Source organism: Somniosus microcephalus, chromosome 3, assembly GCF_052327205.1.
Source record: "Somniosus microcephalus isolate GS21.2 chromosome 3, FLI_Smic_1.0, whole genome shotgun sequence".
NCBI lineage: Eukaryota > Metazoa > Chordata > Chondrichthyes > Squaliformes > Somniosidae > Somniosus > Somniosus microcephalus.
Genome location: NC_140989.1, coordinates 22,386,295 through 22,411,197, shown reverse-complemented (window position 1 = coordinate 22,411,197; position 24,903 = coordinate 22,386,295). Strand labels below are relative to the sequence as shown.

Here is a 24,903-nt window from a genome sequence, read left to right as displayed (position 1 = left end):
GAACTTACTGATCATACCTCCTTCATTCATATTGAAATCATTAATGTACACTATAAACAGCAAAGGACCCAGCACCGATCCCTGCGGTACACCACTGGACACAGGTTTCCAGTCACAAAAACAACCTTCGACCATCACCCTCTGCCTCCTGTCACTTAGCCAATTTTGGATCCAATGTGCCAAATTGCCCTGGATCCCATGGGCTCTTACCTTCTTGACCAGTCTCCCATGCGGGACTTTGCCAAAAGCCTTACTGAAGTCCATGTAGAGTACATCAACTGCACTACCCTCATCCACACACCTAGTCACCCCCTCGAAAAATTCAATCAAATTGGTTAGACATGGTCTCCCCCTGACAAAGCCATGCTGACTATCCTTGATTAATCCTTGCCTCTCCAAGTGGAGACTAATTCTGTCCCTCAGAATTTTTTCCAATAATTTCCCTACCACTGATGTTAGGCTCACTGGCCTGTAATTCCCTGGTTTATCCCTACTACCTTTCTTGAATAATGGTACAACATTAGCTGTCCTCCAGTCCTCTGGCACCTCCCCTGTGGCCAGAGAGGTTCTGAAAATTTGTGTCAGAGCACCTGCAATCTCCTCCTTTGCCTCACACAGCAGGCTGGGATACATCTCGTCTGGGCCTGGGGATTTATCCACTTTTAAGCCCGCTAGAACTGCTAGTACCTCCTCCTTCTGAATACTAATTTGTTCAAGTATATCACAATCCCCCTGCCTGATTTCTATGCCTACATCGTCCTTCTTCATAGTGAACACAGATGCAAAATATTAATTTAAAACCTCACCTACATCTTCCGGCTCTACACAAAGATTGCCACTTTGGTCCCTAATGGGCCCTACTCTTTCCCTGGTTATCCTCTTGCCCTTAATATAAGTATAAAACACCATGGGATTTTCCTTTATTTTGCCCACCAGTGTTTTTTCATGCTCCCTCTTCGCTCTCCTAATTTCTTTTTTAAGAACCCCCCTGCACTTTCTATACTCCTCTAGGGCTTCCACTGTTTTTAGTCCTTTGTATCTGCCAAAAGCCTCCCTTTTTTTCCTAATCCATTCTTGTATATCCCTTGACATCCAGGGTTCCCTGGGCTTGTTGGTCCCACCCTTGACCTTTACGGGAACATGTTGGCGTTGTACTCTCTCTATTTCCTTTCTGAAAGACTCCCACTGCTCTGATGGAGGTGCCGTCTTTCAGATGAGACATTAAACCGAGACCCCGTCCACTCTCTTGGTTGGATGTAAATGCTCCCATGGCACTATTTCGAAGAAGAGCAGGGGAGTTCTCCCCGGAGTCCTAGGTAATATTTTTCCTTCAACGGAACATCACTAAAACAGAATATCTGGTCATTGAGGGACCTTGCTGTTGCTTTTCCTGCATTACAACTTCAAAAAAAGTACTTCATTGCCTGTAAAGCCCATTGGGATGTCGTGAGGTCGCGAAATGCTATATAAATGTATTTATTTAAATATGTATGTACTTTATGCACACATAATATATATATATTTAAACATAGGTGAATTGTTGCAGTAAAGTGTCCGATGCATTGTCCACAGTCAGTTGATGAATATGATTTTGTTATATAAGAGATGGCAATGGAGTTGGGACATGGAATTCCGAAACTTGCTCCATAGAAACATAGAAGATAGGCGCAGGAGTAGGCCATTCGGCCCCTCGAGCCTGCTCCGCCATTCAATGAGATCATGGCTGATCATCCAAATTCAGTACCCTGTCCCTGCTTTCTCCCCATACCCCTTGATCCCTTTAGCCTTAAGAAATATATCTAACTCCTTCTTGAATATATTTAATAAGTTGGCCTCAACTGCCTTCTGTGGTAGAGAATTCCGCAGGTTCACCTCTCTCTGGGTGAAGAAATTCCTCCTCATCTCAGTCCTAAATGGCTTACCCCTTATCCTTAGACTGTGACCCCTGGTTCTGGACTCCCCTGCCATCGGGAACATCCTTCCTGCATCTAGTCTGTCTAGTCCTGTTAGAATTCTATAAGTTTCAATGAGATCCCCTCTCATTCTTCTAAACTCTAGCGAATATAAGCCTAATCGACCCAATCTCTCTTCATATGTCATTCCTGCCACCCCAGGTATCAGTCTGGTGAATCTTCGCTGCACTCCCTCCATGGCAAGAGCATCCTTCCTCAGATAAGGCGACCAAAACTGCACACAATACTCAAGGTGTGTAGAGCCACATAGTGGTCAAAGCCTGTAACTACACTGCGACCGTTGACATAGCAAAGTTGAATGGGATAGCTTACAGTGGTAAACGCTGACACAAAAGCATGGCCAAAAATACTGACAACACTAAGTAAGGAAATGCACTCCCCATGCAGAATTTGTAGAGTTCCAGCGTGGCTCAGTGGGTCGCACTCTCGCTCCCACGTTTGAAGGTTGTGGGTTCAAGCCCCACTCCAGAGACCTGAGCTTAGAATCTAGGCTGACACTCCATGCAGCATAAGGGAGTGCTGCATTGTTGGAGGTGCCGTCTTTCAGAAGAAGTGTTAAAATCGAGGCCCCGTCTGCCTGTTATTCTTCTTAGGCAGTCCCTCGGAACCGAGGATGACTTGCTTCCACATTAAAAATGAGTTTGCAGGTGACTGATGAGTCCAATGCGGGACCTACAGTCTCTGTCACAGGTGGGGCAGACGGTGGTTGAAGGGGTGGGTGGGTGGGGTACTTGGGTTGACGTGCGCTCCTTCCGCTGCCTGCGCTTGGCTTCCGCTTGCTCCCGGCGAAGAGACTCGAGGTGTTCGGCGCCTTCCCGGATGCTTCTCCTCCACTTTGTGCGGTCTTGGGCCAGGGATTCCCAGGTGTCAATGGGGATGTTACACTTTTTCAAGGAGGCTTTGAGGGTGTCCTTGAAGCGTTTCCTCTGCCCACCTGGGGCTCTCTTGCCATGCCGGAGCTCCGAGTAGAGCGCTTGTTTTGGGAGTCTCGTATCGGGCATGCGGACAATGTGACCCGTCCATCGGAGCCGATCGAGCGTGGTCAGGTGGATGTAAAAGATCCCATGGCACTATTTGAAAAACAGCTGAGGCGTTCTCCCCCGTGTCCTGGCTGATATTTAACTCTCAACCGACATCATTAAAACAGATTATCTGGTCATTTATCTCATTGCTGTCTATGGGACCTTGCTGTGCGCAAATTTCCCTACAAAACAACAGTGACTACACTTCAAAAAGTACTTCATAGAAACATGGAGCAGGAGTAGGCCATTCGAGCCTGCTCCGCCATTCAACGAGATCATGGCTGATCATCCAAACCCTTGCACCCAGTCCCTACACCGACAGCCATCCCACACAAACCCTATCCCCGTAACCCCATGTATTTAATCCCCCCTAACACTAAGGGCCAGTTTTTTTTATCACGGCCAATCAACCTAACCCGCACATCTTTGGACTGTGGGAGGAAACCGGAGCACCCGGAGGAAACCCACACAGACACAGGGAGAATGTGCAAACTCCACACAGACAGTCACCCGAGGCTGGATTTGAACCCGGGTCCCTGGCGCTGTGAGGCAACAGTGCTAACCACTATGCCACCGTGCTTCATAGTAATATATAGCTGATTAAAATAACCCACTGTCTGTTGGCGCTGTGTTTATTAACATGACTTCCAGATGGAAATCTTGCAAAAAGAATAGTACTAAGCCTGAGGATTGGGAGAGTTTCAGAAACCAGCAAAGGATGACCAAAAAATTGATACAAAGGGAAAAAAATAGAATATGAGACAAAACTAGCAAGAAATATAAAAACAGATTGTAAGAGCTTCTACAAGTATGTAAAAGGGAAGAGAGTAGCGAAAGTAAACGTTGGTCCCTTAGAGGCTGAGACAGGAGAAATTATTATGGGCAATAAGGAAATGGCAGAAACGTTAAACAAATATTTTGTATTTGTCTTCACAGTAGAAGACACAAAAAACATACCAAAAATGGTGGGGAACCAAGGGCCTAATGAGGGTGAGGAACTTAATGTAATTAATATAAGTAGAGAAAAAGTACTAGAGAAACTAATGGGACTAAAAGCTGACAAATCCCCTGGACCCGAGGGCCTACATCCTAGGGTTCTAAAAGAGGTGGCTGCAGAGATAGTGGATGCATCGGTTTTGATCTTCCAAAATTGCCTAGATTCTAGAATGGTCCCAGCGGATTGGAAGGTCGCAAATGTAACACCGCTATTCAAGAAAGGAGGGAGAGAGAAAACAGGGAACTACAGGCCAGTTACCTGATGCTGGGAAAATGCTAGAATCTATTGTTAAGGAACTGGTATCGGGGCACTTAGAAAATCCTAACATGATTAGGCAGAGTCGACATGGTTTTATGAAAGGGAAATCGTGTTTGACACATTTATTAGAGTTTTTTGAGGATGTACCTAGCAGGGTAGATAAAGGGGTATCAGTTCATGTAGTATATTTGGATTTCCAAAAGGCATTCGATAAGTTGCTACATAAAAGATTATTACACAAGATAAGGGCTCAATGGGTTGGGGGCAATATAGTAGCATGGATAGAGGATTGGTTAACGGACAGAAAACAGAGAGTAGGGATAAACGGGTCTTTTTCAGGTTGGCAGGCTGTAACTAGTGGGGTGCCGCAAGGATCAGTGTTGGGGCCTCAGCTATTTACAATCTATATTAATGACCTAGATGAAGGGTCCGAGTGTAATGTATCCAAGTTTGCTGAAAATACAAAGCTAGGTGGGACAGTAAGCTGTGAGGAGAACACACAGAGTCTGCAAAGGGATATAGATAGACTAAGTGAGTGGGCAGTAAGGTGATAGATGGAGTATAATGTAGGGAAATGTGAGGTTATTCACTTTGGTAGGAAGAATAGAAAAACAGACTATTTTTTAAATGGTGAGAAACTTTCAAATGTTGGTGTTCAGAGAGGTTTGGGTGTCCTCGTGTAAGAAACACAGAAAGCCAGCATGCAGGTACAGCAAGCAATAAGGAAGGCAAATGGTATGTTGGCCTTTATTGCTCGAGGATTGGAGTATAAGAGTAAGGAAGTCTTGCTACAATTGTATAGGGCCTTGGTGAGACCACACCTGGAGTACTGTGCACAGTTTTGGTCTCCTTATCTGAGGAAGGATATACTTGCCTCGGAGGCGGTGCAACGAAGGTTCACTAGATTGATTCCTGGGATGAGAGGGCTGTCCTATGAGGAGAGATTGAGTAGATTGGGCCGATACGCTCTGGAGTTTAGAAGAATGAGAGGTGATCTCATTGAAACATACAAGATTCTGAGGGGGATTGACAGGGTAGATGCTGAGAGGTTGTTTCCCCTGGGCTGGAGAGTCTAGAACTAGGGGGCATAGTCTCAGGATAAGGGGTCGGCCATTTAAGACTGAGATGAGGAGGAATTTCTTCACTCAGAGTTGTGAATCTTTGGAATTCTCTGTCCCAGAGGGCTGTGAATGCTCAGTCATTGATTATATTCAAGGTGAGAGAGAGAGATTTTTGGACTCTGGGGGAATCAAGGGATATGGGGATGGGGCGGGAAAGTGGAGTTGAGGTTGATGATCAACCAGGATCTTATTGAATGGCGGAGCAGGCTCGAGGGGCCGCATGGCCGACTCTTGCTATTAATTCTTATGTTATTATAAAAAGGACTTGCATTTCTATAGCGCCTTTCACGACCTCAGGATATCCCAAAGCGCTTTACAGCCAATGAAGTACTTTTGAAGTGTAGTCACTGTTGTAGAAAACGCAAATTTCTGCACAGCAAGCTCCCACAAACAGCAATGTGATAATGACCAGATAATCTGTTTTAGTGATGTTGATTGAGAGATAAATATTGGCCAGGACACCGGGGATAAGTCCCCTACTCATCTTTGAAAAAATGCCATGGGATCTTTTACGTCCATCTGAGAGGGCAGACAGGGGCCTCGTTTTAACATCTTGTCTGAAAGACGGCACCTCCAACAGTGCAGCACTCCCTCAGTACTGCAGCTGCCAACTGAGATTTTTGTGCTCAAGTCTCTAGAGTGGGACTTGAACCCACAACCTTCTGGCTCAGAGACAAGGGTGATACCCATTGAGTCACAGCTGACACTACCATGCAAATGTGAGGAGACTGAAAGCCAATCAGCAGGCCCTGGCTGGCACACCATGCAGTCTGGCACAATTCACCTGGGCCTTGAGCAGTGTTTCTTGTTCCTTCATGATGCCGGTTTGCAGTTTCCACTCTGCTGCTTGATTCAGTAGCTATTTGAAGTGAGAGAGAGAGAAAGAATGAGAATGACCATTTTGGAATGAAAGGCAGTTTTTCCATGTAAAAAATTTCCGACAAACTTTTGAACTCCTTGGGAACCATACTGAACACACGACATTGGCGGGCAGGAGAGGACCAGCTGGCCCATCAAGCCTGCCCCACACCTCATGATGGTTGGAGCATCATGACCGGACAGGGACCTCCCGCTCCCTCCAACACCGATTGTGGGGTAACATTGACAAGGATGTAGTGCAGTTGGTGGCAATGAAGGACCTGGTTATTCCTTCCGTCAAGTTGCCTAATATCCTAGTGTACTGCGTTATAAATACGCGTACAAGTCAAAAGAAAGGGTGTATTGCTGTCTCAGGTATTGGACAAATCCCCTGGGGTATTGTGTACAGCTCTGGTCACCCACTCATAGGAAGGGAATAGGAAAGGCTGAATGGCCTACTTCTGTTGCTATGTTTCCATGAGCCCATGGTTGGCCAACAGTTATATACCACTGGGTGAACCAATGGTTGGCCAACAGTTATATACCACTAGATAAACCAATGGTTGGCTAACAGTTATATGCCACGAGATAAGCCCATAGGTGGCCAACAGTTATCTACCACTAAAGGAACCAATGGTTGGCCAACAGTTATATCCCACTCGAGGAACCAATGGTTGGCCAATTGTTATATCCCACCAGATGAATGAATGTTTGGCCAACAGTTATATCCCACTAAAGGAACCAATGGTTGGCCAACAGTTATATCCCACCAGATGAACCAATGGTTGGCTAACAGTTATATGCCACGAGATAAGCCCATAGGTGGCCAACAGTTATCTACCACTAAAGGAACCAATGGTTGGCCAACAGTTATATCCCACTCGAGGAACCAATGGTTGGCCAATTGTTATATCCCACCAGATGAATGAATGTTTGGCCAACAGTTATATCCCACTAAAGGAACCAATGGTTGGCCAACAGTTATATCCCACTCGAGGAACCAATGGTTGGCCAACAGTTATATACCACTAGAGGAACCACTGGTTGGCCAACCGTTATATCCTACTGGATGAACCAATGGTTGGCCAACAGTTATACCGCTCTGGATGAACCAATGGTTGGCCAACAGTTATACCACTCTGGATGAACCAATGGTTGGCCAACAGTTATACCACTCTGGATGAAATAATGGTCGGCCAACAGTTATACCCCATGCATGAACCAATAGTTGGCCAACAGTTATATCGCACCAGATGAACCAGTGGTTGACCAACACTTATAGTCCACTGCATGAACCAATGGTTGGCCAACAGTTATAGTCCACTGCATGAACCAATGGTTGGCCAACAGTTATAGTCCACTGCATGAACCAATGGTTGGCCAACAGTTATAGTCCACTGCATGAACCAATGGTTGGCCAACAGTTATAGTCCACTGCATGAACCAATGATTGGCCAACAGTTATAGTCCACTGCATGAACCAATGGTTGGCCAACAGTTATATCGCACCAGATGGACCAATGGTTGGCCAATACTTGCAAATTCCTTTTCGCGCTGGTGCCTTTCCTCCGCTTCCTTCATCAGCTCCTGTGCTTGTAGGAGCTTTGCATCCACCAGTTGTTGCTGCAGATCCCTGTGCTTGAAGATCTTCTCAAAGTGCTGCAGAAAAGAATAGACACACACGCACACAAAACGATGAATAACTTGAGAGCTATTGCAAACCGGACAAATCAATCCCCAGTTTCCCTCCATCCCAGAACCTTTGGTCACACTTCATCAGGACATCTGTTGGTGTGGATCTGGCAGAATTACTGGCAACAGACAAGATTCGAGGATGAAATTTTGCCAGTCATTATTAGAGCGCAAACACTCAACGCCATCCTATGAAATTCCTTTGACTGTTAATAAAGCCAGGACTTCTTTCATCGGAAGCAGACTCCCCATAAGCGCACGTGTAGTAAGGGGAAAAATTCCACAGGGTTCTCCTGATCTCCCGCTGTAACTTTAGGATTGGCCTGGAGTCTCCAGGAATGAAAGATTAAACCTGGACACTGCTGCGAACAACCCCGGGAGAAAAGTCATCGGGACATTAAAAAAATATATTTTTAATTCATTTTTTTAAAACCCCTTTCATTTATTAGCTATAAAAATATTGGAGATGGAATAAACAAAAGCTGTTTGGGCGGGAGGTCCTGGGGTGAAACTTCCCGGAATATGTCCTGTCAGAGTCGGTGACCCTGTACTCGCAGACTGTCTGGAGCCGGCGGCAGGGTTGACCCCTGCGTGCGTTACCTCCTCTCGTGTATCGTACTGCTCGATGATGGCTTTCAGTTTGCCCGCGAGCTCGGTGTTTTCCTCGCACAGTTTGACGTTACGCTGGCTGTGCTGGTCGATCTGAGCCTGGATGTCGACCAGGGTGTCCTGGAAATGTTTGGTCACCTCTTTGCGTTTCTCCTCTTCCTCCCTCGCTCGCTGCAAGCTCTCCTCCTGCTCACAAGACCAGAAACAGATTGCATCGGCTTTACAGACAAGGAAAGAAAGAAGGAAATGTGCCCCTACAATTTTTGTCTTCTCTTTTATTAGTTCCTCTTTAAACTTTGAAGTCAAACACCTGTGGAAAATCTTATCTTGGGAATAGTGGAGACAGGGAGCTCACATATTACAACCCCTCACCTGTATGATCCAACCCCTCACCTGTACGATACAACCCCTCACCTGTACGATCCAACACCCTCACCTGTACGACCCAACACCCTCACCTGTACGATCCAACACCCTCACCTGTACGATCCAACACCCTCACCTGTACGATCCAGCCCCTCACCTGTACGATCCAGCCCCTCACCTGTACGATCCAACCCCTCACCTGTACAATCCAGCCCCTCACCTGTACGATCCAACCCCTCACCTGTACGATCCAACCCCTCACCTGTACGATCCAACCCCTCACCTGTACGATCCAACCCCTCACCTGTACAATCCAGCCCCTCACCTGTACGATCTAACTCCTCACCTGTATGATCCAACCCCTCACCTGTACGATCCAACCCCTCACCTGTACAATCCAACCCCTCACCTGTACGATCCAACCCCTCACCTGTATGATCCAACCCCTCACCTGTACGATCCAATCCCTCACCTGTATGATCCAACCCCTCATCCGTATGATCCAATCCCTCACCTGTACGATCCAATCCCTCACCTGTACGATCCAACTGCTCACCTGTACGATCCAACACCCTCACCTGTACGATCCAACACCCTCACCTGTATGACCCAACCCCTCACCTGTATGATCCAACCCCTTACCTGTACAATCCAACCCCTCACCTGTATGATCCAACCCCTCACCTGTACTATCCAATCCCTCACCTGTATGATCCAACCCCTCACCTGTACGATCCAATCCCTCACCTGTACGATCCAACCCCTCACCTGTACGATCCAACCGCTCACCTGTACGATCCAACACCCTCACCTGTACGATCCAACACCCTCACCTGTATGATCCAACACCCTCACCTGTACGATCTAACCCCTCACCTGTACGATCCAACCCCCTCACCTGTATGATCCAACACCCTCACCTGTACGATCCAACCCCTCGCTTGTACGATCCAACACCCTCACCTGTACGATCCAACACTCTCACCTGTACGATCCAACACCCTCACCTGTACGATCCAACCCCTCACCTGTACGATCCAACACCCTCACCTGTACGATCCAACACCTCACCTGTATGATCCAACCCCCTCACCTGTATGATCCAACTCCCTCACCTGTACGATCCAGCCCCTAACCTGTATGATCCAACCCTTCACCTGTACGATCCAACCCCTCACCTGTACGATCCAACCCCTCACCTGTACGATTCAACACCCTCACCTGTACGATCCAACACCCTCACCTGTATGATCCAACCCCTCACCTGTATGATCCAACCCCCTCACCTGTACGATCCAGCCCCTCACCTGTACGATCCAACCGCTCACCTGTACGATCCAACACCCTCACCTGTACGATCCAACACCCTCACCTGTATGATCCAACCCCTCACCTGTACGATCCAACACCCTCACCTGTATGATCCAACACCCTCACCTGTACGATCCAACCCCTCGCTTGTACGATCCCACACCCTCACCTGTACAATCCAACGCTCTCACCTGTACGATCCAACACCCTCACCTGTACGATCCAACACCCTCACCTGTACGATCCAACACCCTCACCTGTACGATCCAACACCCTCACCTGTATGATCCAACCCCTCACCTGTACGATCCAACCCCTCACCTGTATGATCCAACCCCCTCACCTGTACGATCCAACCCCTCACCTGTACGATCCAACCCCTCACCTGTATGATCCAACCCCTCACCTGTACGATCCAACCCCTCACCTGTACGATCCAACCCCTCACCTGTACAATCCAACACCCTCACCTGTACAATCCAACACCCTCATCTGTATGATCCAATCCCTCACCTGTATGATCCAACACCCTCACCTGTACGATCCAACACCCTCTCCTGTACGATCCAACCCCTCACCTGTACAATCCAGCCCCTCACCTGTACGATCCAACCCCTCACCTGTACGATCCAACCCCTCACCTGTACGATCCAACCCCTCACCTGTACGATCCAACCCCTCACCTGTACAATCCAGCCCCTCACCTGTACGATCTAACTCCTCACCTGTATGATCCAACCCCTCACCTGTACGATCCAACCCCTCACCTGTACAATCCAACCCCTCACCTGTACGATCCAACCCCTCACCTGTATGATCCAACCCCTCACCTGTACGATCCAATCCCTCACCTGTATGATCCAACCCCTCATCCGTATGATCCAATCCCTCACCTGTACGATCCAATCCCTCACCTGTACGATCCAACTGCTCACCTGTACGATCCAACACCCTCACCTGTACGATCCAACACCCTCACCTGTATGACCCAACCCCTCACCTGTATGATCCAACCCCTTACCTGTACAATCCAACCCCTCACCTGTATGATCCAACCCCTCACCTGTACTATCCAATCCCTCACCTGTATGATCCAACCCCTCACCTGTACGATCCAATCCCTCACCTGTACGATCCAACCCCTCACCTGTACGATCCAACCGCTCACCTGTACGATCCAACACCCTCACCTGTACAATCCAACACCCTCACCTGTACGATCCAACCCCTCACCTGTACGATCCAACACCCTCACCTGTATGATCCAACACCCTCACCTGTACGATCTAACCCCTCACCTGTACGATCCAACCCCCTCACCTGTATGATCCAACACCCTCACCTGTACGATCCAACCCCTCGCTTGTACGATCCAACACCCTCACCTGTACGATCCAACACTCTCACCTGTACGATCCAACACCCTCACCTGTACGATCCAACCCCTCACCTGTACGATCCAACACCCTCACCTGTACGATCCAACACCTCACCTGTATGATCCAACCCCCTCACCTGTATGATCCAACTCCCTCACCTGTACGATCCAGCCCCTAACCTGTATGATCCAACCCTTCACCTGTACGATCCAACCCCTCACCTGTACGATCCAACCCCTCACCTGTACGATTCAACACCCTCACCTGTACGATCCAACACCCTCACCTGTATGATCCAACCCCTCACCTGTATGATCCAACCCCCTCACCTGTACGATCCAGCCCCTCACCTGTACGATCCAACCGCTCACCTGTACGATCCAACACCCTCACCTGTACGATCCAACACCCTCACCTGTATGATCCAACCCCTCACCTGTACGATCCAACACCCTCACCTGTATGATCCAACACCCTCACCTGTACGATCCAACCCCTCGCTTGTACGATCCCACACCCTCACCTGTACAATCCAACGCTCTCACCTGTACGATCCAACACCCTCACCTGTACGATCCAACACCCTCACCTGTACGATCCAACACCCTCACCTGTACGATCCAACACCCTCACCTGTATGATCCAACCCCTCACCTGTACGATCCAACCCCTCACCTGTATGATCCAACCCCCTCACCTGTACGAACCAACCCCTCACCTGTACAATCCAACCCCCTCACCTGTACGATCCAACCCCTCACCTGTACGATCCAATCCTTCACCTGTACGATCCAACCCCCTCACCTGTACGATCCAACACCCTCACCTGTACGATCCAACCCCTCACCTGTACGATCCAACCCCTCACCTGTATGATCCAACCCCTCACCTGTACGATCCAACCCCTCACCTGTACGATCCAACCCCTCACCTGTACAATCCAACACCCTCACCTGTACAATCCAACACCCTCATCTGTATGATCCAATCCCTCACCTGTATGATCCAACACCCTCACCTGTACGATCCAACACCCTCTCCTGTACGATCCAACCCCCTCACCTGTATGATCCAACCCCTCACCTGTATGATCCAACCCCTCACCTGTACGATCCAAGCCCTCACCTATACGATCCAACCCCTCACCTGTACGATCCAACACCCTCACCTGTACGATCCAACCCATCACCTGTACGATCCAACCCCTCACCTGTACGATCCAACCCCTCACCTGTACGATCCAACACCCTCACCTGTACGATCCAACGCCCTCACCTGTACGATTCAACACCCTCACCTGTACGATCCAACACCCTCACCTGTATGATCCAACCCCTCACCTGTACGATCCAACCCCCTCACCTGTACGATCCAGCCCCTCACCTGTACGATCCAACCCTTCACCTGTACGATCCAACCCCTCACCTGTACGATCCAACCCCTCACCTGTACGATCCAACCCCTCACCTGTACGCTCAAGCTCCGAGAGCTCTTAAAGTGGCACTACCCGCATGGAAAAATTTCCATCCTTCTCCCCCTTTCAGCAGACGAGTGGCTCAAGTGAGATGTGCCGATGAGATGTACACCGTCGGGTCACGTGTTTTGCAAAACCACCATTTAATTTCTTTACACTTTATTTTGATGGCAGGGTCCCTTTAAGCTTGGAACCGCTCCCCCCCCTCCCCCGCCAATGCCACTAACCTTGAGTGTCTTGTTGTGTCTCTGCAGCTCCCGGCACAGACTCTCGAGCTTGCTGCGCGCCAGGACAGCCCTGCTATGCTCGCTCTGCAGGTGGTCCTTCTCCTTGGCGAGCTGCGCCTGCTTCCTCTGCAGCAGCTTCCTCTGCTTCTGCTCACCGCGGTACTCCTCCAGCTGAACACAGAGAATGGTCAACGAATGCCGGGAAATGCCGTGGAACACCGTGGAATGCCAGGGAACGCCGAGAAACACCGAGGAACACCGGGGAACACCGAGGAACACCGGGGAATGCCATGGAACACCGTGGAATGCTGGTAATCACCAGGAATCACCAGCAAATGCTGGCAAATGCTAGGGATCACCAGGGAATGCTGGGGAACACTGTGAAATGCCGGGGAACACTGGGGAACACTGGGAAACACCAATGAAAAACGGGGAACACCGAGGAACACCGGGGAACACCAGGGAACACTGGGAAACACCGAGGAACACTGGGGAACGCCAGGGAACACTGGGAATCACAGAGGAACACAAAGGAACACCGGGGATCACCGGAGAACACCAGGGAACACTAAGGAACACCGGCGATCACCAGGGAATACCGGGGAATACTGGCGATCACCAGGTAATGCCAGGAAACACTGGGAAACACCGAGGAACACTGGAAAACATCAGGGATCACATAGGAACACCGGGGATCACTGAGGAACACCGAGGAATGCTGGGGATCACCGGGGAACTCTGGGAATCATTGGGGATCACCGGGAAACACTGGGGAACACCGGGATTCACCAGCCTCAGTGCGGCAATGATACAAGCAAACTAAAAGTACACAGCAATGTGAATCTATTCTAGCACAATCCAAAATGACATCATTGTAGAACTGAAAGTTTCAAGCTTTAAAACCACCTTCAAAATCCTACGAAAAGAAAGAACTTGCATTTATATAGCGCCTTTCACAGCCCCCCAGGACATCCCAAAGTGCTTTACAGCCAATGAAGTACTTCTGAAGTGTATTCACTGTTGTAATGTGGGAAACACGGCAGCCAATTTGCGCACAGCAAGCTCCCACAAACAGCAATGTGATAATGACCCAGATAATCTGTTGTTTTGTGATGTTGATTGAGGGATAAATATTGGCCAGGACACCGGGGATAACGCCCCTGCTCTTCTTCGAAATAGTGCCGTGGGATCTTTTACATCCACCTGAGAGAGCAGACGGGCCTCGGTTTAACGTCCAATGTTCCCTCTAAGCTTGCGGCCGGTAACGGGTGAAGACCCGCGCAGGCCACTCACCGGCTTCTCCACTGTAAACACCGCACAGGCGGGGAAATTTAAAGGGACCGCGCACTAAAAGAACCAGGCCGCGCAGAACAAAGCGCAGCTCCAGAGAACATTGGTCTCTTTTAGCCTCCCTACCCTAAATTCTTTTTTCTCCTATTTTTCTGCTCAGGGTTCACTTTTATTATTTTGCCCTGTACACTGCTTCCGAAGTATTCTCCTTGGATGAATGTTGTGGAAAGGCACTTGCCTCTCAGGTGGATGTAAAAGACCCACGGCACTATTTGAAGAAGAGCAGGGGGAGTTCTCCCCGCTGTCCTGGGGGTCAATCAACATCACAAAAAAACAGATGATCTGGTCATGAAATAACAACAGAAAATGCTGGAAAAACTCAGCAGGCCAGGCAACATCCGTGGAGAGAGAAATAGAGTCAACGTTTCAGGTCGAAACCCTTTGTCAAGACTGGAAAAGCACAGGAAATGAAATAGATTAAAAGGCCAGGCTGGGAGAGAACAAAAGAGAAGTGAAGAGACATTAAGAGGTATCCAAAACGAGACGCGATGGTGATAGGACTAGTGGAGACAAAAGACGGCTCTAGATTAGGTGTGAAATGCGCTGGCAGAATGGGAGACAGCTGCCATGTGGGAAATCTGGTCATTATCACATTGCTGTTTGTGGGAGCTTGCTGTGCGCACATTGGCTGAGTTCTGACGACAGGTCATCGACCTGAAACGTTAACTCGGTTTCTCTCTCCACAGATGCTGCTCTGACCTGCTGAGTGTCTCCAGCATTTTCTGCTTTTATTTTGAACTTGTTGAAGTTTGGCTGACCAACAGCTGCAGTGCCGCCACTTCCCTGAGGGTGGCACCAGCGAGCTTTAGCAGCCGCTGTGGCGCCCCCCAGCAGGAGCTCAATGGTACTGCAGCCTTGATGGCTTCAGTGACCCAAAAACCATGAGGAAATCCTTGATTCCATTTATTGTGCAAGCGAATAAATACAAAAAGCCACAGATATTCCAACCTAAACGGTAAGCTTTAATGATAAGGTATACAGGATTTGTTTTAAACTGGATATTCAGCCGAGTGAGGTCTGTTGGTGTCAGGTAGAGATTCTATAATTTAACCTCCTCAGCATCAAACACTGGAACCCAACAGAGACACTCGCTTATAAAACGAGTGGCTGGCTCTCAAATGGAATCAAGCTCTTTGTAAGGAGGAGTTTCCCACATTACTGGGGGTGCTCCTGCTGCCCAGGAAGGGGGGAAAAAGAGTGGGAGAGCAATAGTGGTAGGGGATTCTATAGTAAGGGGAACAGATAGGCGTTTCTGTGGCCATAGACGTGAATCCAGGATGGTTTGTTGCCTCCCTGGTGCCAGGGTCAAGGATGTCACTGAGCGGCTGCAGGGCATTCTGGAGGGGGAGGGTGAACAGCCAGAGGTCGTGGTCCACATTGGTACCAACGACATAGGTAAAAAGAGGGATGAGGTCCTGCAGCAAGAATTTAGGGAGCTAGGTGAAGGATTAAGGAGCAGGACCTCAAGGGTTGTAATCTCTGGATTACTCCCGGTGCCACGTGCTAGTGAGTATAGGAATAGGAAGATAGAACAGATGAATGCGTGGCTAAAGGGATGGTGCAGGGGGGAGGGCTTTAGTTTCCTGGATCACTGGGTCTGCTTCTGGGAAAGGTGGGACTTGTACAAGTCGGACGGTTTACACCTGAACCAGAGGGGAACCAATATCCTTGCGGGGAGGTTTGCTAGCACTGCTGGGGGGGGTTTAAACTAACTTGGCAGGGGGATGGGGTACAGAGTGGAGCTATAGTAGGGGGTGATTTACAGCCAAATACAGAGGGAAAAACAAGTCAGCTGGGAAGGCAGAGCAAAGATGTGAAGGCAAAAGGGAATATGGCAGGGCTGGAAGGCATTTATTTTAATGCAAGGAGTCTTGCAAATAAGGTGGATGAACTGAAGTTGTTGTTGAACACATGGGAGTACGATATTGTTGCTATCACGGAGACATGGTTGAGGGAGGGTCAGGACTGGCAGCTCAATATTCCGGGGTATAGAATCTTCAGGCGAGACAGAGGGGGGTGTAAAAGGGGAGGGGGTGTTGCAATATTAATTAAGGAGTCAATTACTGCTGTAAGGAGGGATGATATATTAGCGGGTTCCTCTAATGAGGCCATATGGGTAGAACTTAAAAACAAAAAGGGGGCAAGCACTTTGCTGGGAGTGTACTATAGGCCCCCAAACAGTCAGGGGGAGATAGAGGAACAGATATGTAGGCAAATCTCAGAAATGTGCGAAAATAATAGGGTAATAATAGTGGGGGATTTCAACTTCCCCAATATAAATTGGGATAGTCAGAGTGTGAAAGGCTTAGAGGGCGCAGAATTCTTAAAGTGCATCCAGGAGAGCTTTTTGAGCCAACATGTAGAAAGTCCTACAAGAGAGGGGGCGGTACTGGACCTAATTCTAGGGAATGTAGCCGGGCAAGTGGTGGAAGTGTCAGTAGGAGAGCATTTTGGCGACAGTGACCATAATTCGGTGAGATTTAAGGTGGTCATGGAAAAGGACAAAGACGGCCCGGAAATAAGGGTTCTAAATTGGGGGAAGGCCGATTTTAATATGATAAGGCAGGATCTGGCCAAAGTGGACTGGGAGCAGCTACTTATAGGAAAATCCACATCAAAACAGTGGGAGACTTTCAGAAGGGAAATAGAGAGAGTACAACGCCAACATGTTCCTGTAAAGGTCAAGGGTGGGACCAACAAGCAAAGGGAACCTTGGATGACAAGGGATATACAAAAATGCATTAGGAATAAAAGGGGGGCTTTTGGCAGTTACAAAAGACTAAAGACGGAAGAAGCCCTAGAGGAGTATAAAAAGTGCAGGGGCGTACTTAAAAAAGAAATTAGGAGGGCGAGGAGGGGGCATGAAATAACACTGGCGAGCAAAATAAAGGAAAATCCTAAGATGTTTTATAAGTATATTAAGGGCAAGAGGATAACCAGGGAAAGGGTAGGGCCCATTAGGGACCAAAGTGGCAATCTGTGTGTAGAGCCAGATGAGGTAGGCGGGGTTTTAAATGAATTTTTTGCATCTGTGTTCACTATGGAGAAAGACGATGCAGACATAGAAATCGGGCAAGGGGACTGTGACATACTTGAACATATTAGCATCGAGAGGGAGGAGGTGCTAGCGGTTTTAGCAGGCCAAAAAGTGGATAAATCCCCAGGCCCGGACGAGATGTATCCCAGGCTGCTGTGGGAGGCAAAGGAGGAGATTGCAGGGGCTCTGACACAAATTTTCAGAACCTCTCTGGCCACAGGGGATGTACCAGAGGACTGGAGAACAGCTAACGTAGTACCATTATTCAAGAAGGGTAGCAGGGATAAACCAGGGAATTACAGGCCAGTGAGCCTAACATCTGTGGTAGGGAAATTATTGGAAAAAATTCTGAGGGACAAAATTAGTCTCCACTTGGAGAGGCAAGGATTAATCGGGGATAGTCAGCATGGCTTTGTCAAGGGTAAATCATGTCTGACAAATCTGATTGAATTTTTCGAGGGGGTGACTAGGGGGGTGGATGAGGGAAATGCTGTGGATGTGGTTTACATGGACTTCAGTAAAGCTTTTGACAAAGTCCCGCATAGGAGACTGGTCAAGAAGGTAAGAGCCCATGGGATCCAGGGTGCCTTGGCGCGTTGGATCCTAAACTGGCTGAGTGGCAGGAGGCAGAGGGTGATGGTCGAAGGTTGCTTTTGTGACTGGAAGCCTGTGTCCAGTGGGGTACCTCAGGGATCGGCGCTGGGTCCCTTGTTGTTTGTGATCTACATAAATGATTTGGATGAGAATGTAAAAGGTATGATCAGTAAGTTCGCAGATGACACGAAAATTGGTGGGGTGGTAAATTGCGAGGAGGAAAGCCTCAGGCTACAGGACGATATAAACGGGTTGGTCAGATGGGCGGAAAAGTGGCAAATGGAATTTAACCCTGAAAAGTGCGAGGTGATGCATTTTGGACGGACAAATAAGGCAAGGGAATACACAATGAGTGGTAGGACCCTAGGAAGTACAGAGGGTCAGAGGGACCTTGGTGTACATGTACATAGATCCCTGAAGGCAGCGGAACAGGTAGATAAGGTGGTTAAAAAGGCATATGGGATACTTGCCTTCATTAGCCGAGGCATAGCATATAAGAGCAGGGAGGTTATGATGGAGCTGTACAAAACGCTGGTGAGGCCACAGCTGGAGTACTGTGTGCAGTTCTGGTCGCCTCACTATAGGAAGGATGTGATTGCTTTGGAGAGGGTGCAGAGAAGATTCACCAGGATGTTACCTGGGATGGAGCGCCTCAGCTATGAAGAGAGGCTGGACAGGCTGGGGTTGTTTTCCTTGGAGCAAAGAAGGCTGAGGGGGGACCTGATTGAGGTGTACAAAATGATGAGGGGCATAGATAGGGTAGATAAAGAAGAACTTTTCCCCTTAGTAGGGGGGTCAATAACAAGGGGGCATAGATTCAGGGTAAGGGGCAGGAGATTTAGAGGGGATTTGAGGAGGAACTTCTTCACCCAGAGGGTGGTTGGAATCTGGAACTCACTGCCTGAAAGGGTGGTAGAGGCAGGAACCCTCACAACATTCAAGAAGCATTTGGATGAGCACTTGAAATGCCATTGCATACAAGGCTATGGACCAAATGCTGGAAAATGGGATTAGACAGGACAGGGGTGGATGGGCAGCGCGGACACGATGGGCCGAAGGGCCTCTTTCTGTGCTGTAAAACTCTATGACTCTATGACTCTATTACAACAGTGACTAAACTTCAAAAGTACTTAATTGGCTGTAAAGCGCTTTGGGACGTCCTGAGGTAGTGAAAGGCGCTATATAAACAAAGACTTGCATTTATATAGCGCCTTTCACGACCACCGGACGTCCCAAAGCGCTTTACAGCCAATTAAGTACTTTTTTTTTGAAGTATAGTCACTGTTGTAATGTAGGAAACACGGCAGCCAATCTGCGCACAGCAAGCTCCCACAGACAGCAATGTGATCTTATCTGAGGAAGGATGTTCTTGCCATGGAGGGAGTGCAGCAAAGATTCACCGGGCTGATACCTGGGATGGCAGGAATGACGTATGAGGAGAGATTGGGTCGATTGGGCTTGTACTCGCTGGAGTTTAGAAGAATGAGAAGGGATCTCATTGAAACTTATAAAATTCTAACAGGACTAGTCAGACTAGATGCAGGAAGGATGTTCCCGATGGCGGGGAGTCCAGAACCAGGGGTTACAGTCTAAGGATAAGGGGTAAGTCATTTAGGACAGAGATGAGGAGGAATTTCTTCACCCAGAGAGTGGTGAACCTGTGGAATTCTCTACCACAGAAGGCAGTAGAGGCCAATTCATTAAATATATTCAAGAAGGAGTTGGATATATTTCTTAAGGCTAAAGGGATCCAGGGGTATGGGGAGATAGCAGGGACCGGGTACTGAATTTGGATGATCAGCCATGATCGCATTGAATGGCAGAGCAGGCTCGAGGGGCCGAATGGCCTACTCCTGCTCCTATCTTCTATGTTTCTATGTGATAATGACCAGATCATCTATTTTTTTAGTGATGTTGATTGAGGGATAAATATTGGCCAGGACACTGGGGAGAACTCCCCTGCTCTTCTTCAAAATAGTGCCATGGGATCTTTTATGTCCACCTGAGACAGGGCCTCGGTTTAACGTCTCATCTGAAAGACGGCACCTCTGACAGTGCGGCACTCCCTCAGCACTGCACTGGAGCGTCAGCCTAGATTTTTTGCGCTCAAGAGTGGGACTATGAACCCACAACCTCCTGACTCAGTAGGCGAGGAGTGCTACCCACCGAGCCACGGTTGACACGCATAATTGCAAGTCTTTCTTTTTATTTCCCTGCAGGGAGTGGAGAAAACATGAAGATAATAAAATTCCGACACTGTGTTCCATTTACTGACCAGTTCAGCGTACTTCCCGATCAGAGCATCATGCCTCTCCTCGGGCGAGCTATTTTTGCTCAGGTTCTGCATCAGTACGGCAACTTCCTTCCCTGTGTTTTAAAACAACAAGGCAACAGGATTGTTAACCCACAGCAAGACGACAGTAACAACACAGCCCATGGATCCGGTGATCTGTGGGCTGGCATCGGGAAAGTGACCATGAAAAATGCCGGGCAGTCGTATCAGAATAAAAACTGGTTCACCGCTGTCCTTCAGGGAAAAGATGCTGCTTCCCCAACCCAGACTGGTCAACACACGGTTACAGTCCCACGCTATGTGGTCGACTGTTAATGACCTTGGGTGAATGGAGTTGAGGTACAGATCAGCCATGATCTCATTAATTGGCGGAACAGGTTCAAGGGGCTGTACAGCATTCAACACTCAAGAAGCTCGACACCATGCAGCACAAAGCAGCCCGCTTGACTGGCACCCCATCCACCACCATAAACATTCACTCCCTCCACCACCGGCGCACCATGGCTGCAGTGTGTACCATCTACAAGATGCACTGCAGCGACTCGCCAAGGCTTCTTTGGCAGCACCTCTCAAACCCGCGACCTCTTCCACCTAGAAGGACAAGGGCAGCAGGCGCATGGGAACACCACCACCTCCAAGTTCCCCTCCAAGTCACACGCCAGCCTGACTTGGAAATATATCGGCCGATCCTTCATCGTCGCTGGGTCAGAATCCTGGAACTCCCTCCCTAACAGCACTGTGGGAGTACCTTCACCACACGGACTGCAGCGGTTCAAGAGGCGGTTCACCACCACCTTTTCAAGGGCAACTAGGGATGGGCAATAAATGCTGGCCTTGCCAGCGACGCCCGCATCCCGAGAATGAATTAAATAATGGCCTCCCCCTGTTCACATGTTCCTATCACCCCTTTGACCGTGCCTTCAGTGATCCCCCTAACTTCTCTCCTCAGTGTTCAAAGCCCCCCCTGTAAGCACCTTGGAGCCCTTCATCTCATGAAGGCTGCCCGTGCAAATACTGTTTTCCATTCCACAAACAAACGACGCGACAATGCGCCGTGACATAATTCACCTCAAGCGTTTGTCAAACACCTTCTCATGCAGGCACAACCCCTTTAGGATAGATCTTTTGTTAATTTGACGTTTCACAGCCGAATGCCCTCCTTCTGTCCTGTATGATTCTAAGAGGAACATTAGAACATAAGAAATAGGAGCAGGAGTCGGCCATTCGGCCCCTCGAGCCTGCTCCGCCATTCAATAAGATCATGGCTGATCTTTGACCTCATCTCCACTTTCCTGCACTATCCCCATATCCCTTAATTCCCTTAATATTCAAAAATCTATCGCTCTCTGTCTTGAATATACTCAACGACTGAGCCTCCACAGCCCTCTGGGGGAGAGAATTCCAAAGATTCACCGCCCTCTGAGTGAAGAAATTTCTCCTCATCTCAGTCCTAAATGGCCGACCCCTTATTCTGAGATTGTGACTCCTGGTTCTAGACCCCCCAGCTCAGGGAAAACATCCTCCCTGCATCTACCCTGTCAAGCCCTGTAAGAATCTGATATGCACCAATGAGATCACCTCTCAAGGTGATTGCAAAGTTTAACAAAATGCCAAACTATTGAGGCAAAAAAATATATGGGGCATTGAACGTGCAGTTGGATGCTGGGCTGGGAGAGTTACAGGGTCAGGATTCAGTCAGATGATTCGCCCTTTTCTTGTCTTAAACTGTTCTCAGGTTATCAAGACAGAGCTGGAATACTCTGTATGGTTGCTCACGTGTCCCATGCTGCCTGCATTTCCCGCAAATGCGTTTGTCAAGTTGACATGAGAAGTTAAACAGTGCTCACCCAGTCCTTTCAGTTTCTTCTTGTCCGGTTTCTGTTCCTTACCCATCTCCTTGTTTGCTTCATCAAGCACTGCAGGCCCCGGCTGCTCTTTCTCGGCCTCCCCGCTGTAGTCTTCCGACTCCACGTCTCCATTGTTGATGGCCTCGCTTCTCTCCGCCTCTCCCTCAGCCCCCTTCCCCGCTGGGCTTTCCCCAGAGGCGTAGGTTTTGATGATGTCCTGCAGCTGCCTGTCCAGTTCCTCCGCGATGTCAGCGGTGGCCGCGTCGCTCCGAAGGGGAGCCGCCTCCTTCGGTTTTAAGCAGGCCGTCTTCACCGGTGCCTGGTCGGGCGCGCTGACGGCTCTTGGGTCCTCCTCCGGCCGTTGCGGCAGTGCCGAGGAGATTCCGGCAGTGTTGTCTATCCCCGGCTTCTCCAGTTGATCGGTGCTGGGTGCCGATGCTGGAGATTGGATGGGCTCTTGTGTCCCAATTCCATCGGATGGGACTTGAGTATTATTGTTGACACTATCCTGGCATTCCATTGTTGATTAATAATGCCTAAACGAGGAATAACAGTAGGAACGTCAAATCATCGGGTAACTGACACTGGAAATAACGACCCACATTATGCCAAAACTTTTATGAGATACGGTTTACGTTTGTTTTTCATCTCTTCCCAACAACAGGCGATGTTCCTCAGCCAAAAGGGATCCTGCTCCCAGGCCTCGATCAATCACACTCTTAAACCACCAGCTGGAAGATGAAGTGTAACATTTGCATATTGAATTATCATTGGCCCGCAGGCATCTGTAAGGAATACCTATTATATTCACATGTGATCACATGCTGAGTTGTCATTGGCCTGCAGGCATCTGTAAGGACTGCTATTGTTTAAAAGACCCAGGGGTCCTGACTCCATCTTGCCCACACGGTGCTGTATTGATTGAGAAAGTTTACAGACCTGATGCTTCATTAAAAGAGTTTAAACTGTAATTCTCCGTTGTCCTGCAATTTATTATTTTTGTACAAAGTGTGCAAAACAAGACATGATGAGTGGCCTCCAGTGGCTCCCCTCCAATTTTCTCTTTCATTGTTGGCCAAGATAGCTCTGAGGTTGGGCAGCTCCTCACTGAGCTCCTCTCCTCGGCAACTCTATCATCACCTGACGTGTGGTGAGTGTAGCGGGCTCGGGAGGAACAGGTGACTTTGGACCTGTGGTTCCCAAAGCTCTCCGCCGCTGGGGGTTTTCCTCGCCTCGTGTCTGGGTCTGTTGTAGACTCATTGATGAGACTGATCGCTGTGATTAGTCAACAACACCATTATCGTTGTATCGTGCGACTACCAGGATGGGAGAAGGCGAACTAGATGGACCGTGGCCTTTTTACGTCTAGCAATTCCTATATTCCAAATGGCGTTTGACAAAGTGCCACATAACAGGCTCGCCAGAAGAGTTGAAGCCCTTGGAATAAAAGGGACAGTGGACATGGATACGAAATTGGCTAAGTGACAGGAAACAGAGAGTAGTGGTGAACGGTTGTTTTTCAGACTGGAGGAAGGTACACAGTGGTGTTCCCCAGGGATCGGCTCTACGACCACTGCTTTTCTTGATATATATTAATGACTTGGATGTGGGTGTACAGGGCACAACTTCAAAATTTGCAGATGACACAAAACTTGGAAGTATAGTGAACAGTGAGGAGGAGAGTGATAGACTTCAGGAAGACATAGACAGGCTGCTAGAATGGGCGGACACATGGCAGATAAAATTTAACGCAGAAAAGTGTGAAGTGATACATTTTGGTAGACTGAGGAGAGGACATTTAAACTAAAGGGTACAATCCTAAAGGGGGTGCATGAACAGAGAGACCTGGGGGTATATGTGCACAAATCAGTGAAGGTGGCAGGGCAGGTTGAGAAAGCGGTTTAAAAAGCTTACGGGATCCTGGGCTTCATAAATAGAGGTATAGAGCACAAAAGCAAGGAGGTTATGATGAACCTTTATAAAACACTGGTTTGGCCACAACTGGAGTATTGTGTCCAATTCTGGGCACCGCACTTTAGGAAGGATGTGAAGGCCTTAGAGAGGGTGCAGAAAAGATTTACAAGAATGGTTCCAGGGATGAGGGACTTCAGTTACGTGGATAGACTGGAGAAGCTGGGGTTGTTCTCCTTAGAGCAGAGGAGGTTGAGAGGAGATTTGATAGAGGTGTTCAAAATCATGAGGGGTCTGGACAGAGTAGATAGAGAGAAACTGTTCCCATTGGCGGAAGGGTCGAGAACCAGAGGACACAGATTTAAGGTGATTGGCAGAAGAACCAAAGGCGACACGAGGGTAAACCTTTTTATGCAGCGAGTGGTTAGGATCTGGAATGCACTGCCTGAAAGGGTGGCGGAGGCAGATTCGACCGTGGTTTTCAAAAGGGAATTGGATAAGTACCTGAAGGAAAAAAATTGCAGGGCTACGGGGAAAGGGCGGGGGAATGGGACTGGCTGAGGTGCTCTTGCAGAGAGCCGGCA

At 48.7% G+C, this 24,903-nt stretch overlaps 1 protein-coding gene across 3 annotated transcripts in view; it reads right to left on the bottom strand.

Annotated features, from left to right (window-relative positions):
• The window catches only part of txlnba (taxilin beta a), a 115,380-nt gene that overhangs the window by 14,606 nt on the left and 75,871 nt on the right, over positions 1-24,903 (bottom strand). The window contains exons 2-8 of one of the 3 annotated variants that reach the window (XM_085979255.1): positions 23,044-23,139; positions 22,409-22,944; positions 20,544-20,635; positions 13,288-13,458; positions 8,522-8,716; positions 7,769-7,888; positions 6,156-6,230 (exon numbers count right to left, since the gene is read on the bottom strand). In XM_085979255.1, coding sequence (XP_085835381.1) covers positions 6,156-6,230; positions 7,769-7,888; positions 8,522-8,716; positions 13,288-13,458; positions 20,544-20,635; positions 22,409-22,928 — 1,173 coding nt within the window. In that variant the 5' untranslated portion in view covers positions 22,929-22,944; positions 23,044-23,139. The remainder of the gene's footprint in view (positions 1-6,155; positions 6,231-7,768; positions 7,889-8,521; positions 8,717-13,287; positions 13,459-20,543; positions 20,636-22,408; positions 22,945-23,043; positions 23,140-24,903) is intronic. The other 2 variants (XM_085979254.1, XM_085979256.1) reach the window with 2 other exon arrangements.